General features: G+C 45.6%; 2 protein-coding genes across 13 annotated transcripts in view; one reads left to right on the top strand and one right to left on the bottom strand.

The window, feature by feature from the left end:
- The first annotated feature begins 21 nt into the window (after positions 1-21).
- Positions 22-11,072, top strand: LOC139409494 (origin recognition complex, subunit 1). Of its 11 annotated transcripts, none has more exons than XM_071154717.1 (24): positions 22-243; positions 421-528; positions 665-792; positions 1,050-1,222; positions 1,477-1,909; positions 2,051-2,300; positions 3,805-3,870; positions 3,970-4,074; positions 5,160-5,352; positions 5,474-5,596; positions 5,715-5,858; positions 5,977-6,120; positions 6,239-6,382; positions 6,501-6,644; positions 6,763-6,870; positions 6,992-7,089; positions 7,310-7,411; positions 7,932-8,103; positions 8,202-8,309; positions 8,536-8,685; positions 9,469-9,588; positions 9,760-9,929; positions 10,018-10,105; positions 10,224-11,072. In XM_071154717.1, the coding sequence occupies exons 2-24, from the start codon at positions 431-433 to the stop codon at positions 10,422-10,424; spliced, it is 3,462 nt and encodes a 1,153-aa protein (XP_071010818.1). In that variant the 5' UTR covers positions 22-243; positions 421-430; the 3' UTR covers positions 10,425-11,072. The 11 variants fall into 11 exon arrangements, with proteins under 11 accessions (XP_071010818.1, XP_071010819.1, XP_071010825.1 ...); XM_071154718.1 differs by having other exon boundaries at positions 5,471-5,596; positions 5,718-5,858; XM_071154724.1 differs by having other exon boundaries at positions 5,471-5,596; positions 5,980-6,120; positions 6,242-6,382; positions 6,504-6,644; positions 6,766-6,870.
- A 1,424-nt stretch (positions 11,073-12,496) lies between these two features.
- Positions 12,497-17,379, bottom strand: part of LOC139409495 (thrombopoietin receptor-like) — a 9,164-nt gene continuing 4,281 nt past the window's right edge. The window contains exons 8-12 of one of the 2 annotated variants that reach the window (XM_071154728.1): positions 15,351-15,493; positions 14,948-15,107; positions 14,667-14,751; positions 14,473-14,560; positions 12,497-13,989 (exon numbers count right to left, since the gene is read on the bottom strand). In XM_071154728.1, the coding sequence (XP_071010829.1) occupies positions 13,504-13,989; positions 14,473-14,560; positions 14,667-14,751; positions 14,948-15,107; positions 15,351-15,493 (962 nt within the window). In that variant the 3' untranslated portion in view covers positions 12,497-13,503. The remainder of the gene's footprint in view (positions 13,990-14,472; positions 14,561-14,666; positions 14,752-14,947; positions 15,108-15,350; positions 15,494-17,379) is intronic. The other variant, XM_071154729.1, reaches the window with a different exon arrangement.

The raw sequence follows: 17,379 nt of genomic DNA, 5'->3' as shown, positions 1-17,379 counted from the left end.
TCATTGGTCGATACTACAGTCACATGCCAAGCACGCAATTTCTTTTCGCGCGAAAGGTAGAAAGTGCAGCCACGTAATCCTTTGTACTAGACAACTTTTTTTTTTTTTTTGTTAGCTAGCTACGTGTAAAAGATAACTAGCTATATTACTACACTACAGCGCATCTTCGTTTATATTAAACTGCTTGAAATTTGATCAACTTGCCCGTTCGACTTTTATCAGACGAGTGGCTGTCTCTTTTCTGTGAGTATTGTAGCTAGCCTATTCATAGTTTACTAGCTAACGTTAACCTCTAAGGCCATCTTGCACCTTGGGTTATCGAGTGCAAGTATTGCAACTATCTAACGTGAGTTGTCTTTGTCCCAAGTTGTCAACCGAGTATTGATTTACCCACTGTGCCAAAATGTGTCTTTTGTAAAGGTCTGTAATTATGGTCCGCTACTTTACAAGACTGAGAGTGAGACGTATCTACAAATGGGGCGGAAGACCTTATATCTTCGACAGAAAATTAAAGAGTTATGGCTTTGAGTAAGTTTCAACTTAGTTCTAGCATAGTGTCAATACATACATTTGCTTGGGTCCTCGTCAACAACGCTGTTCGTTCATATTTTTGTTCCACTTGATTTCCAAAGGAAACAATGTTTGTTGGTCTTTTACTCTCTAGGTACTTGAACATGAGCGTGGAGGGTCAGGAGGCAGTCACCACTGTAACACCTGGCCAGTACATCCTCATTGAGGGAAATGATGATGAATACCCCTTTGTTGCCAAGCTTCTCAAGTTATTTGGCGATGGTGAGTGATGGTTTAATGTTATGTAATGTGCATAATGGCTTTTTATTTTTTTAAGATTAACCTTTATTTAACTAGGTAAGTTATACTAGGCTGGCTAGCCTATCAGTATTTTTGCTCAGATGAATTTGGCAGAAATATTTTGAAAATGCTCTATTAGGTGGAGAAACATTGTCATCCTTATTTCAAGCACCTAGGCGTAAGTAGCAAAGTGGATCATGTCCTGCAATGACCTTGTGTACGTGTCTTTGGTCCTCAAGAGTCCCACAAGCAGAAGAAGGCGCTGGTGCAGTGGTTCTTGCGCATGTCTGAGGTGCCCCAAAATAAGAAGTTGTTGCTGGGCAGGAGCCCCCATCCCCAGGAGATCTTCTACTACCTGGGACGTGCCTGTGACGATGAGATCAACGCAGAATCCATCCTTGGCACTGTACATGTGAGGCAGGATAATTCACCTGTAGAACCGTAGCGTTAGCGCCTGTGCTCTCTCTTGTTGACTTGAGCGTTGACCCTCTTAAGTATTCTTAGATGTGCTTTTCCTTGTCCCTATTCACTTATTGCTTTCGTAGTTCGGTTCTGTGGTCATTTGCTCAGTCTTTTGTGACTGTTGACATTATTAAAGCACTTAATAAGTGTTTGATTTTTATATGGATTTTGATGCCATTTGAACATCTTTCCTCTGCTCCCCAGGTCCAGCACGTCCCTGAAGATACTCCTTTTCCAGAGCCTGGAACCAAGGACACCCTCTATGTAAAGCTGTCCTGGGACACCAAGGCCTTCAATGTTTTAGACCCTGTCCTGATGCAGGATACCTCTGCCTCAACCCCCCCCAAACCTGCTCTCCCTCTGTTTCCCCCCTGTGCTTCCCCCACGGCAACCCCTGTGTCTCGGGGCCCGGTGCATCGTGCCCTGCCCACCCCAGACCCCACAGTGATGAGGAGAGCAGGGTCTGTGTCTGACACTAGAGCCACCATGAGCGCCGGGAAGAGGAGTACCCTTGAGGCAGAGTCGATCCACTCTGCCTCCAAGCTCTCTGCCTCTAAAATCCTGAGCGCCAAGAGGAGGGGCAGCGCTGCAGACACACTGGGTGTACGCAAGAAACTACAGCTCAGCATCGGGGCTAGTGAGTGTCTTTATCTCAGGATGTGATCATCTAAAATGAGTTCATTTTTAACAGTGTGTTGGTCAAGAGGAGATGGTGGAGTGCCTGGGAGAGCCGGTCCTGGTGGTGTAACGTTTGTGTGTGTCTGTCTACTTCTACAAGGTCCAGGGAAGAAAATGACCAGATCAGATGTCCTCTGTGAGCTCTTGGATGAAGAGATGGAGTCAGAGAAAGTTATATCCCTCAAACTGAGCTCCTCGGTTTCACACTCCCTCCAGCATGGCTGCAGCCTCTCTCCCATGAGAAGTGGCTGCAAGACCCCTAACGGCCAGAGGAGGTTCCCCTGGAAGCTCACCTCGATCAGCCTGGACAGACTGTCTCCTACTGCCCTGGGAGAACAGGACTTTTCCAGGTAGGGTTAGGGTTAGACTCGGAGTATCCTTGACTCTGGTACCACAGGAATAGACAGAGTTATGTGTGATGCTGTTTCTACAGGGCTTTCTACAGAGATCAGCTGTAAAATGTTACACAGATCAGCTGGTGCCATTTGGGTTAGATCTTAGCTATTTTTCACATTTTCATCGTGTGTGCTTTGCAAAATAACTACTTGTCAGCCTCTAAACATAATTCCTAACACTATATTCAACCATGTCCTGGTTGTGGAAGCTTTAACATCATCCCAGGGTCCTCCAAGCTCAATGTCCTGGTTGTGGAATTATAAAAATATATTTTTACCCCCTTTTTCTCCACAATTTCGATGCTGAAACTCCCCAATGGGCTCTGGAGCTGAAGGTTGAGTCATGCGTCCCCCGAAACATGACCCGCCAAACCGCGCTTCTTAACACCCGCCCTCTTAACCCGGAAGCCAGCCACACCAATGTGTCGGGAGAAAACACTGTTCAACTGACGAACAAGGTCAGCCTGCAGGCGCCCAGCCCGCCACAAGAAGTCGCTAGAGCACGAGAAGCCAAGTAAAGCCCCCCCGCCCCCCTCCCAGCCAAAACCTCCCCTAACCCGGACGACGCTGCGCCAATTGTGCGCCGTCCCCTGTGGGACTCCTGATCACGGCTGGTTGTGATACAGCCCGGGATCTAACTCGGGTCTGGAGTGACGCCTCTGGCACTGCGATTTGTGCCTTAGACTGCTGCGCCACTCGGCAGACCGGTTGTGGAAGCTTTAACATCGTCCCAGGGTCCTCCAACTCAATGTCCTGGTTGTGGAAGCTTTAACATCATCCCAGGGTCCTCCAAGCTCAATGTCCTGGTTGTGGAAGCTTTAACATCATCCCAGGGTCCTCCAAGCTCAATGTCCTGGTTGTGGAAGCTTTAACATCATCCCAGGGTCCTCCAAGCTCAATGTCCTGGTTGTGGAAGCTTTACCACCAACATCCCAGGGTCCTCTCATATACTGTGAGTAGTATCAGTAAGCCAGTGTGTTCCCTTCCTCTACAGTGACCTGTTGCTGGCAGTCATTCCCCTGGCCCTAGAGGATGAGGTATTTGAGGCAGGGTTACCTACAGACGCTGGCTCTGCCAACACCCCCAAGAAGAGACAGGCCACCCCCAGGAGGAACTATGTTAGGGGACAGAAGTGAGTGGGCCACCCCAGGTCCGGTGACAGGAGCACGGGTGTGGTGGTGTATGCGGGGTATTGCGATCAGATTGGAGCACTTGGTGGGAGCTTGCCTGTCTTTCTTCAGACATGGCTTCGCAGCAGATGGTACATAGTTCCACTGGCTTCATTTGAGATGGGTTAAAAATCCACAGCTAATGAGACGTCACTTAGCCAATGTTGATAAGCAGTGTGTTTACTACGGACAGCTAAGTCACCTTAACCAATAGACAAGTCACATATTCGTAGTAATAGTACATTGTAAATTGAGTGTCTTGACTCATACGCTTTTCTGTCTTCCCAAAGACCTACCACCCCCTCCAGGAGGAAAGAGTCTGCCATGGCCATTAGAGAGCCTGCTCTGGGGGTGCTGTGAGTATCTAACAGTCTGATTGATCAGTCACATTATTGATTACTCTGTTCTTATGATCCTATTCAGTTATTCATATTTCTTATTATTGTCTGTCTCAGGGCGGAGGAGGACTCTGAGGACTCTCCCATGCAGCCGATTGCCTTGACTCCTCGCTCCAAGAGGAAGTCAGCCCAGCTGGTGTCGTTACGCATCAGGAAGCAGTTGTAAGTGCTTGCTGTCATGTGACTTATATGTATTCCCCATAGAGAATGATGGAGGTCTCCAGATGGAAAAAACCTGTTTTTGGACATTACTATTGAGGGCTTCCACCGTTTTAAAGTTGTCAATTATGGGTTAAGGAAGGGTCATCCAGGTCATCGGGATTCCATCCAGGTCATCGGGAGGGATCAGCCAATGAATTGTACTTGAGAGCAAGCATTCCATAACTGCCCGGTTGCAGTAAATCACCAACCTTGTCTTTATACCTGTTCAAACAACACACTCCAAGTGGCATTATGCACACCAACTCATAGAAGTACTAGAAGAAAATGGACTACTTCAAAATGGAGATGTCCTCAATGGTGCTGCCCAAGATGATCTGTTATATTGACAAGACGGTCGAGTGACCACTCTAACAATGGAAATGCATGTCCTCAAAGATGGAAGCGCTGTACTGTCTTTGATGGAAGGCTGGCGGGATGAGGCGAGACCAGTTGGGACCATTCTAGCCAATGAACAACAGACAAATCCGGTATAATGTAGTTATTTTTGAATGTGAAATCCTACATATCAGTGCATTCGGAACCTAACCAGTATGAAACTTCTATTAGTTCAAATAAGCCTCACGTAGAAAATTAGCAATTCCTTTTTTTTGTTGACTAAATTAGACATGCTTTGACCTCCATACAAAATGTCCTCACTTTGTGGTCTTATTTTCATGGACATATTTTGGGTGGAGTAAGCCCTCATGCTTCACCTCTTTCTCTCCATGCGCTCAAACACAGACACACAGAAAAGTCCTCTAATTCTATCTCTGGTATGCCCCTACTGTCTGAAAGGAACTGTGACCATCTAGGGAGTAATTTAAAGCGTTTACTTCTGAGTGATTTTAAATTAGTTGAAAAAAATGTAACAAGATTGACAGGTTGTTAAATGATACCTCTGTGGTGGTTGCCACCTGAGTCGATGTTATCAATTTGTATCTCAAATGTTTTTTAATTTTTTTTTATAAATCTTCCTCTTGTACAAAGTATTTTTGGAATGCCGGTTTGAAGTATTATTTACTAAAATGTGTCATTTGTTTTTATAGGAATCTGTTGGACAATACCCAAGAGCTGATCTCCGATGGCGATGATGACTGTTTCGTTCCCTCCAAGAAGGAACTACAGAGCAGCAGCGATGAAGAGAAGACCGATAGTGAGGAAGAGACCGTGGCGAGGAAGACCAGAGGAAGAAATTGCAAGACCTCCGTCAGGACCCCACACAAAACGCCCAGCAAGAAGGTATGTATGGCTGTGGTAGGCTTCTGTGGTGCCTGTAATTTGTTTTTATAGGAATCTGTTGGACAATACCCAAGAGCTGATCTCCGATGGCGATGATGACTGTTTCGTTCCCTCCAAGAAGGAACTAAAGAGCAGCAGCGATGAAGAGAAGACCGATAGTGAGGAAGAGACCGTGGCGAGGAAGACCAGAGGAAGAAATTGCAAGACCTCCGTCAGGACCCCACACAAAACGCCCAGCAAGAAGGTATGTATGGCTGTGGTAGGCTTCTGTGGTGCCTGTAATTTGTTTTTATAGGAATCTGTTGGACAATACCCAAGAGCTGATCTCCGATGGCGATGATGACTGTTTCGTTCCCTCCAAGAAGGAACTAAAGAGCAGCAGCGATGAAGAGAAGACCGATAGTGAGGAAGAGACCGATAGTGAGGAAGAGACCGTGGCGAGGAAGACCAGAGCAAGAAATTGCAAGACCTCCGTCAGGACCCCACACAAAACGCCCAGCAAGAAGGTATGTATGGCTGTGGTAGGCTTCTGTGGTGCCTGTAATTTGTTTTTATAGGAATCTGTTGGACAATACCCAAGAGCTGATCTCCGATGGCGATGATGACTGTTTCGTTCCCTCCAAGAAGGAACTACAGAGCAGCAGCGATGAAGAGAAGACCGATAGTGAGGAAGAGACCGATAGTGAGGAAGAGACCGTGGCGAGGAAGACCAGAGCAAGAAATTGCAAGACCTCCGTCAGGACCCCACACAAAACGCCCAGCAAGAAGGTATGTATGGCTGTGGTAGGCTTCTGTGGTGCCTGTAATTTGTTTTTATAGGAATCTGTTGGACAATACCCAAGAGCTGATCTCCGATGGCGATGATGACTGTTTCGTTCCCTCCAAGAAGGAACTACAGAGCAGCAGCGATGAAGAGAAGACCGATAGTGAGGAAGAGACCGATAGTGAGGAAGAGACCGTGGCGAGGAAGACCAGAGCAAGAAATTGCAAGACCTCCGTCAGGACCCCACACAAAACGCCCAGCAAGAAGGTATGTATGGCTGTGGTAGGCTTCTGTGGTGCCTGTAATTTGTTTTTATAGGAATCTGTTGGACAATACCCAAGAGCTGATCTCCGATGGCGATGATGACTGTTTCGTTCCCTCCAAGAAGGAACTACAGAGCAGCAGCGATGAAGAGAAGACCGATAGTGAGGAAGAGACCGATAGTGAGGAAGAGACCGTGGCGAGGAAGACCAGAGCAAGAAATTGCAAGACCTCCGTCAGGACCCCACACAAAACGCCCAGCAAGAAGGTATGTATGGCTGTGGTAGGCTTCGGTGGTGCCTGTAATTTGTTTTTATAGGAATCTGTTGGACAATACCCAAGAGCTGATCTCCGATGGCGATGATGACTGTTTCGTTCCCTCCAAGAAGGAACTACAGAGCAGCAGCAATGAAGAGAAGACCGTGGTGAAGAAGACCAGAGGAAGAAATTGCAAGACCTCCGTCAGGACCCCACACAAAACGCCCAGCAAGAAGGTATGTATGGCTGTGGTAGGCTTCTGTGGTGCCTGTCTAATATTCTTTTTTTTCCCCATTCTGTCCTGAGCTGAGGAAGGAATTGAGGAATTCTGTGTGTTTTCCATGTTTTCTCATCCAGGTCACCCCAAGTACCCCCCGTTGTGCCACTCCCTGTATTCCCAGCCGGACTGTTCCAGCCAGGCAGCCTGGGAACATCCTGGAGGAGGCCAGGGCTAGGTGAGAACAAACTGGCATCGTATACAGACGGTAGAGTTCAGCCAATGATTTACTTCTGTGTTTAAGTCAGGGATGGGCAACTTTGATGGGGGTGGGGGCCACAAAAAAATCTGAACTCATCATGATGGACTGCAGCTGTCTCTTCCCTGTAGGGAGCAGGAGTTGTTTTATTTAGATGTGATCTTTGTTGTTTTATTGACATGTGTGTCCCTGTCCTCAGGCTGCATGTGTCGTCAGTACCAGAATCTCTTCCCTGTAGGGAGCAGGAGTTCCAGGATATCTATAATTTTGTGGAGAGCAAGGTTATGGATGGGACCGGAGGGTAAGATTGATAGACACCTCACTACGTTTCAGGAAATGTTGTTACTGTGTGAACCCTGTCTCACCAAATCCAGAATTTTCAGGAACTTGAGGACTGCCATATTTTACCCCCCCCAAAAAAAACTTCTGAAGCTATTTTGAAATGAAAAAAATTGGTCTTAGTCATGAAATGTTGTCAGATAATGGCAGGGAAACTCTGGGTTATGTTCACTTGGAACCAAGGGGAGAAAGTACTGTGAAATGACACTACAATGAGTGTTGGCTTCTCATTGGACAAGTTCAGTAGTGCTTCCTCAGTTTTTCTCTAGTTTCATCCCTTCTGAACCTGACCCTGGATTAGCTGTTCTATGTGATGGTCAGTAACAGTAGAGTTTACATAAACCACAAAAATATCAGCACCGTCACGGCAGCTCGCAGGAATGATTGTTTTGATGTTCTTATGTTGATGCCAGTAGTGTGGACACTCCTTACCTTGCTGGTATAGCGTTATGGAAAAAGGTTTACAGCAGCTGTCTGTCTAGGTGTATGTACATCTCTGGTGTTCCGGGAACTGGAAAAACCGCCACCATCCACGAGGTTATCCGGTGTCTACAGCACGCCTCTGATATGGATGAAATCCCCACGTTCCGATTCATCGAGATCAACGGCATGAAGATGACCGACCCTCACCAAGCCTACGTCCAGATTCTACAGGTGTGTGTGTGTGTGTGTGTATATACACAAACAAACATGCACACACACGCACACTCTCTCCAAGTATCAGTGTAACTCCTGACTGTGTTCTCCTCCAGAAACTGACGGACCAGAAGGTGACCGCTGACCACGCCGCAGCCCTATTGGAGAAAAGGTTCAGTAACCCCGCCCCCAAGAAGGAGACCACCGTGCTACTGGTGGACGAGGTAAGGTCGATGTTTATCCACTCTCTCGATTCTAAGGATAGGGGAATGCGTAACCATTGTTGATGCCAACTGGGAAATGCTGGTAATGGATGTGAAGACAGAGAATTGTGTATGTTCTATACTCAATCGCTCTATTCTACATATTTATTGACTTGAATGGAGATGCCCGGTCTAGTCATTCTGTTTCTATGACTGACTCTGTGTTCGCCCCCCCCCCCCCCCCCAGCTGGACCTTCTGTGGACCAGGAAGCAGAATGTCATGTACAACCTGTTTGATTGGCCGACAAGGCGCCACGCCCGCCTGGTGGTGCTGACCATTGCCAACACCATGGACCTTCCTGAGCGGATCATGATCAACAGGGTGGCCAGCAGACTGGTAAGGCCCGTGGAGATACTTCAGTGCACTGGCTGTCAAACATCTCCTTGGACCCAGACGTTTCACAATTTAGTTGTAGCCCTGAACTAGCTCACCTGATTCTCCTAGTCGAGGGCTTGATGACCGGTTGAATCCGGTTTGTTAGCTCTGGAATGGATCAAACGCATAGACAGGTTAGCTGACAACGTTATGAAAATGATGTACATACATCGATGTGGCCGGAAGCCAAGCGTTATGATTCTGAACAGTCGGATAGCTAGCAGCAATGACGAGAAGCTGCCATGTGGGAATCATAGGTGGCTAGTTTCATCTTGTTCTTCTTACCATGTCTTGTTTTGACTAATGTCAATGCTAATACTGAAAAAATGTGCTCGCTAGCTAACTAACAACTGTAACGCTGCTCATTTGTGTAAATGTGTTTGTTTTCAATAAAGATTGAGACTAAATATAGTTTACATGTTGTCAACAGTCTAAGCCAACCCGTCTGTTTTGCCCCATAGTTGCGTTCGTGTCGATTTTGTTGCTAAACAACCAACCAGTGTATGGATCGGCCTGCTGGTCCACTCCCCACCACCCGAGGGAGCTGTTAGATTGTTGGGCCAGGCTGGCAATCACCACTGCTTTCATATGAGCTTCCATGTGGCGGCTTTTACTGGATATAGTCTGAATTGCTGTGAAATTCTTTCAACATGTTTGCGGGCCTCTTGGAAGGGCAGATCAAACCAGTGTCCATATGGAAGTGTTTGTTTTTAACTAACTTCCTGTGCGTCTCTCTATGTCCAGGGCCTGACCAGGATGTCGTTCCAGCCGTACAGCTTCAAGCAGCTGCAGCAGATCATCACGTCCAGACTGAACAAGGTCAAGGCCTTCGAGGAGGACGCTTTGCAGCTGGTCTCCAGAAAGGTTTGCCATATTGTCACAGTATTATTCAGCCCAGGGCTCTTCCACAGTCCTGCTGTTTCCCTGTCGGTTAATTGATCAGTTAATGTCAACTATTGGAATGACACTGTGAAGTATTCTGTGACGACCTTTTTGACAGTGGTGTCTGAGCACTGTCCCCATTTTGTCCTCTAGGTGGCAGCGTTGTCAGGAGACGCCCGGCGCTGTCTGGACATCTGTCGCCGCGCCACTGAGATTTGCGAACACTCCGCCTCGCACCCGTCCTCCGCGGGATTGGTGAAAATGAGTCATGTGATGGAGGCGCTGGATGAGATGTTCTCCTCCTCCTACATCACGGCCATTAGGTAAGAGACACCCCATTGCTCCACAGACCTGTCAGTCTGTACCCAATGGCCCAGCAAGCTGTCAATCTATGTGAAATCTCTGTGTTAGGTGTGCATCGTTGCAGGAACAGCTCTTCCTGAGGGCGGTCATTGCTGAGTTCAGACGACTGGGACTGGAGGAGGCCACCTTCCAACAGGTATAGTCCCTAATGAGGACAACATTGACTTACTACAGCTCTTGCTCAACACATCTATCCCTCTTTTACCTGTGTTGTGGAGTTCCCTTATCTAAAGTCCACTGTCCCCTCCTCCCAGGTGTTTGTGCAGCACCGGACTCTGAGTCGTGTGGAGGGCCTGCAGCCCATCAGTGTGTCCGAGGGTCTGGCCGTGTGTCAGCGTCTGGGTGCGTGTCGTCTGCTGCTGCTGGAGGCCAGCCGTCTAGACATGCTACAGCGGGTCAGACTCAACGTCAGCCAGGATGACGTGCTCTACGCACTCAAACCTGTCAGAGACTGAGGACCACCGGAGGTCCTAAGGTACAGGGGGGAGGATGAGGGTCTTTTTGGGGCCTAGAAGGGAACCTGCTCCATCATTACCAGTCAACTTGGTCAGTTTGATAACTACAACTCATCAGGACCACCGTTGGACCACACAGTCCCACGCCTCAACCACAGCCAATACTACTGTACCACTCAGGACCGGGAATCTGTCCACGGTGGGGCTTTTTAGAGGCTCAGTTTGGTTTGATGCCGTCTTCTGAGAGGTTTTAGGAAATCTTCTGTTTTAGGGTTCTTTTACAAATGCTTTTCAATGTCATTGTTGTCAGCACATCATTTTTGGAAGCTCTTGATGGGGAAACTGCAGTGCATTTGACCACTTTATGGAGTTCTGTCATAATTCAAGAACACAAATCATGATTTCTATTATATTGGTTTTACGCTTGTTTACTGAAAATTGCCCTTGTTACAAAAGGATATTTAGATCTGGTTGTAACTCATTGTGTTGATGGGAGAAGAGCCAACTTCCCATCACAGTTAGCAATTTGACTTTCCTCTTTATCTGTATTCAAGCATTTTAATGTTGCTCTTGTTGGTTTTAGGATGTTCTTCATTATTGTTGTGTGAATATTGTATCTACAAAAGTAATAAAGATATTTAATAACAATGCTTGTGTATGAAGGCCTAGTTTTCCATTCATGTACTCATGATAACATTACTTGAACAAATGACCTGCACCGGTATTGCTTTCCAGAGGTTAGAATGAAGAAAGACTATTTTGCAGGGATAAGCTTAATGATGGACATTCGGAAAGTATTCACACCCCATAATGACAAAGAAAATCAGGTTTTTAGAAGTGTTTGCTAATTTATTTATTAAAACTGAAATTTCTTATTTAGACCATTTGCTATGAGACTTGAAATTGAGCTCCTGTGCATTCTATTTCCATTGATCCTTGATGTTGCTACAACTGGATTAGAGGCCACCTGTGGTAAATTCAATTGACTAGACATGATTTGGAAAGGCACACACCTGTCTATATAAGGTCCCACAGTTAAGTGCATCAGCAAAAACCAAGCCATGAGGTCGAAGGAATTGTCCGTAGAGCTCCGAGACAGGATTGTGTTTCGATGATATGGGGAAGGGTACCAAAACATGTCTGCAGCTTTGAAGTTCTCCAAGGACACAGTGGCCTCCCATCATTCTTAAATAGAAGTTTGGAATCACCAAGGCTCTTCCTAGAGCTGGCTGCCTGACCAAACAGCAATCTGGGAAAATTGCCTCAGTCAGGGTGGTGACCAAGAACCCGATGGTCACTGACAGAGCTCCAGAGTTTCTCTGGAGATGGGAGAACCTTACAGAAGGCTAACCATCACTGCAGCACTCCACCAATCAGGCCTTTATGGTAGAGTGGCCAGATGAAGCCACACTTCAGTAAAAGGCACATGACAGCCCTCTTGGAGTTTGCCAAAAGGCACCTAAATGACTCTAACATGAGAAAAAATATTCTCTGGTCTGATGAAACCAAGAGTGAACTCTTCGGCCTGTGTCAAGCGTCACGTCTGGAGGAAACCAGGCACCCCTCATCACCTGGCCAATACCAACCCTACGGTGAAGCATGGGGGTGTCAGCATCATGCTGTGGGGATGTTTTTCATCGGTAGGGGACTGTGAGACTAGTCAGGATCAAGGGAAAGATGAACGGACAAAGTACAGAGAGATCCTTGATGAAAACCTGCTCCAGAGCGCTCAGGACCTCAGACTGGGTCGAAGGTTCACCTAACAGGACAACGCACACAGCAAAGACAATGAAGGAGTGGCTTCGGGACATGTCTCAATATCTTTGAGTGGCCCAGCCAGAGCCCGGACTTGAACCTGATCGAACATCTCTGGAAAGACCTGAGATTAGCTGTGCAGTGACGCTCCCCATCCAACCTTACAGAGCTTGAGAGGATCTGTAGAGAAGAATGGGACAAACTCCCCAAATTCAGGTGTGCCAAGCTTGTAGCGTCGTACCCAAGAAGACACAAGGCTGTAATCGCTGCCAAAGTTGCTTCAACGAAGTACTGAGTAAAGGGTCTGAATACTTATGTAAATGTGATATTTCAGTTTTTTAATTTTAATACATTTGCAAACATTTCATTTCTAAAAACCTGTTTTTGCTTTGTCATTATTGGGTACGGATTGTAAATTGAGGATATTTTTATTATTTAAAAACACATTTTTGCCTAAAATTACATACCAAAATCTAACTGCCCTTAGCTCAGGCCCTGAAGCAAGGATATGCATATTCGTGATACCATTTGAAAGGAAACACTTTGAAGTTTGTGGAAATGTGAAATGAATGTAGGAGAATATAATACATGGGATCTGGTAGTAGAGAATTTTCAATGCAAGAGGAAGGTCATAATGTATTATTCCAGACCAGGTGTTATTTAGACTTTGGCCACTAGATGGCAGCACGGTATATGCAAGGTTTTAGAGTGATCCAGTGAAATATTGCATATCTATTCAAAATGTTGTATCAAGACTGCCCAAATGTGCCTAATTGGTTTATTCATACATTTTCATAATTGTGCACTATCCTCAAACAATAGCATGGTATTTTTTCACTCGAGTAGCTACTGTAAATTGGACAGTGCTGTTAGATTAACAATAATTTAAACTTCGCCCATATCAGACATGTCTATGTCCTGGGATTTTTTGTTTGTTTCTTACAACCTTATGCTAATCACCTTAGCCTACGTTAGCTCAACACCGATCCGGAAGAAGTTGTAATCCATTTTAGAATAAGTCTGAAACGTAACAAAATGTGGAAAAATCAAGGGGTCTAAATACTTTCTGAATGCACTGTACAGTATATACCTTACAGACAGATATGTGACAAGTTAAATATATATATATTTACAGTATATAGTATGACCGTGCAACATATATCGATCCATATCCGTTCATCCACATTTGGGTCATCCACCCATTAGTCATAAAATACATCTTTAATAAGCTGTATGCAAGGACATCTTTTGGTAGTGATGTAATGGATATTGTTTTGATGTTTTGTAACTGTCCAGATTGTGTGCCCTTGTTGAGCTGTGCCAATCAGGTGTTTGCATTAGCTGAGTTTGTTCCCTTCAGGTTGGCATAGAGCTTGCAGGCCCTGCTGCTGTCCTGACAGTCCGGTCTCTCTATAGGCTGTTCGGCCAGCAGCATGTAGGAGCGGTTGAGGATGTCCGTGGTACTGGAGGATGATGGGAAGTTGGAGGAGCAGTGACACCTTATCTGGAGAACCTCATCTTCCCCCAGGCTTCGAGACTCTGCCCCCACCTCCCCGTCATACACATACTTGTTCCCTCGGAGACAGGGGATGACGTCATCCGTGGCCAGGGTCACGTAGTCCTGGCTGAGCTCCAGGGCCAGGGTGGGGAGCCTTTCCTCCTCCCCGCCAGCGGAGCCTCGTTCTGGGGAGAGTAGTAAGGAGGACTCCCTGGGAAGCTTCCCTCCATCTGGAGCCTCCCTCTCAGACATAATCTCCACCACAGAGGCTGGGGTCTCCTCAGAATATTGCTTGATGATGAAGGGAGGGTCCTATGGAGGTAACACAGGTACATACAGAGACTCAGATCCAATGTTTCCAACACATCCACATAAAGATTAACCACATTGAACACACAGTTAAAATGTGACCCCTTCAATTGATCTACCCTACACAAAAATTGAAACGCAACATGCAACCATTTCAAAGATTTTACTGAGTTCCAGTTCATTTAAGGACATCAGTCAATAGAAATAAATACATTAGGGCCTAATCTATGGATTTGACATGAATGGGCAGGGGCACAGCCATGGGTGGGCTTGGGAGGGCATAGACATGCTCACTAACAGGGATGTAAACAAATTTGTCCACAACATTTGAGAGAAATAAGATGTTTGTGCATAAGGAACATTTCAGAGATGTTTTATTTCAGCTCATGAAACATGGGACCAATGCATTAAATGCTGTGTTTATATTTTTGTTCATTATAGTTCCATAATGTTAATCTACTGTACTGCAATCAATTAAGTTTTTACCCAAGTCTGGCCGTTGATGTCTGTCAGGAAGCCGTGCAGGACTTTGTCAAGATTTGGGATTGGTGGCCACAGATACCGTTTGAGCTTACTGGTGGAAAAATTATTCAGTACACAACATGTCCATGAATAGGGTGTGAAAGATACGTGTGTGTGTGTGTGTGTGCAGTGTGAAGCAGACTGAAAAAGCATCTTACCTGAGATACCTGGAGATCATTGAGAGGAACACAACTGATAGGATGAGCATCATGAGAGGAATGCAGATGATGAAGAGGGCCCCTGCTGAGTTCAAATAAAGAACCAGAGTTTGAGAATGACAATAGCCTGCCTGACTGTAATATCTACTATTCATGGGTTGCACCTCTAGGCCTACCTGAGCATAACAGAATACTATCAACCAGTATCCACCTTCCCATGTACTGCAGACATTTTATGTAATCAGATATGGAAAGTGATCTCCATACTAGTGTTACTTTACCTATATCTGAAGGTGTGTCCACAGTAAGTGGGGGTGACCAGTCGCTCCAGTAGCCAGCATAGACTGACCCGTTGGGCCTGGCTCTGACTTGGATAAAGTACTGACTGCCAGTCTGAACGTCCAGACAAATACTGTTCTCAGAAACCTGCAGGGTCACCAGCTGAAGAGAGAGGACAACACACAAGAACATCAGCGGAGGCTGCTTTGGGGAGGACGGCTCAGTTCAGCCTCCACTGAATTGCACCCAGTTATTGGTTTGTACTGCAAAATACAAACTCATGACAAAACAAGTTCCCTGTTTACATATGCAATAAGGACAGAGCCAGGCTTATGGTTTTACCACAGAACAGGTAGGCTCTGTAGGTAGGCTCTGTAGGTAGGCTCTGTAGGCTCTATACTGTACCTTCCAGACGGCCTCCCCTTGAGGCTGGTAGCGGAGCTGGTACATCAGGTGGAGAGACAGAGCCAGTAGGGGTGTGTCCCATCTCAGACGCAGCCTGCCCCCCTCCCACTTCCCCCTCAGCCTCCCTGGAGGGCCTGTTTGAACTGACCGCAACATAGAGAGGGGAGAGAGAGACATAACATGAGTTTTACAGAGATGATTAGTGTACCATCGAGAGCATCCTGGCCGGTTGCATCACCGCCTGGTATGGTAACTGCTCAGCATCTGACCATAAGGCACTACAGAGGGTAGTGCGTACGGCCCAGTACGTCACTGGGGCCAGGCTTCTTGACATCCAGGACCTATATACTAGGTGTGTGTACAAATTACCTCAACTAACCTGTACCCCCGCACATTGACTCGGTACCGGTAACCCCTGTATATAGCCTTGTTATTTTATTGTGTTACTTTTTTATTTTTTAAATTTACTTTAGTTTATTTGGTCAATATTATTTAAACTCTTCTTGAACTGCACTGTTGGTTAAGGGCTTGTAAGTAAGCATTTCACGGTAAGGTTGTATTTATTTGTATTTGATATAAATAATACAGATTGTATTGTTACAGATTTACACTACCGTTCAACAGTTTGGGGTCACTTAGAAATGTCCTTGTTTTTGAAAGAAAAGCTATTTATTTTGTCTGTAAAAAATAACATCAAATTGGTCAGAAATACAGTGTAGACATCGTTAATGTTGTAAATTACTATTGTAGCTGGAAATGAGTTGCAGGCTTGCAAAGAAAAAGCCATATCTCAGACTGGCCAATGAAAAGACAAAATTAAGATGGGCAAAAGAACACAGACGCTGGACAAAGGTAGTCTGCCTAGAAGGCCAGCATCCCAGAGTTGCCTCTTCACTGTTGATGTTGAGACTGGTGTTTTGCGGGTACTATTTAATGGAGCTGCCAGTTGAGGACTTGTGAGGCATCTGTTTCTCAAACTAGACACTCTAATGTACTTGTCCTCTTGCTCAGTTGTGCACCGGGGCCTCGCACTCCGCTTTCTATTCTGGTTAGAGCCAGGTTGTGCTGTTCTGTGAAGGGAGTAGTACACAGCATTGTATGCGATCTTCAGTTTCTTGGCAATTTCTCGCATGGAATAGCATTCATTTCTCAGAACAAGAATAGACTGACGAGTTTCAGAAGAAAGTCCTTTGTTTCTGGCAATTTTGAGCCTGTAATCGAATCCACAAATGCTGATGCTCCAGATACTCAACTAGTCTAAAGAAGGCCAGTTTTATTGCTTCTTTAATCAGGACAACAGTTTTCAGCTGTGCTAACATAATTTCAAAAGGGTTTTCTAATGATCAATTAGCCTTTTAAAATTATAAAGTTGAATTAGATAACACAACGTGCCATTGGAACACAGGAGTGGTGGTTGCTGATAATGGGCCTCTGTACGCCAATGTAGATATTCCATAAAAATTCAGCCGGTTCCAGCTACAATAGTCATTTACAACATTAACAATGTCTACACTATATTTCTGATCAATTTGATGTTATTTTAATGGACAAAAAATGTGATTCACTACAGAAGGGATACCTCCTAGCCGTTGAGTTAGCAACAGCAGATGCAAACGAGGGTTAGGAAGGAACAGACAGAGTAATCCGTCTATCACCCAACGACGTTACTACAACGTATCCAATTGACAACCAGAGACATTCTTCAAAGGACTCGGTTGGGCAACACGGCCTTCCATCTACCACCAACCAACCGAAGCGCAGCTCAGAGTAAATATTTATTGCATTTTCCTTTTCCAAATGGCCGGTAATTTAGAATGCATAAGATACTGTATTTACGATAACACCACTTCTTCCCTTTGTTCCTCAGTCTTCCCGCTCTTTCACACAAACCCAGCCCCTTTTCTTTTGTGTAACCAGCTGTCATATCTGTTCCGCCCACTAGGGACGTTTTCCTTTATGACGTAATTTGTAATCAAGTTATGATTTAATTATGTGTATGTGTAATTCTGTGTGATTAGTTAGGTATTTA

Source organism: Oncorhynchus clarkii, chromosome 5 (genome assembly GCF_045791955.1).
Source record: "Oncorhynchus clarkii lewisi isolate Uvic-CL-2024 chromosome 5, UVic_Ocla_1.0, whole genome shotgun sequence".
NCBI lineage: Eukaryota > Metazoa > Chordata > Actinopteri > Salmoniformes > Salmonidae > Oncorhynchus > Oncorhynchus clarkii.
This window is presented reverse-complemented; position numbering and strand designations above follow the sequence as displayed.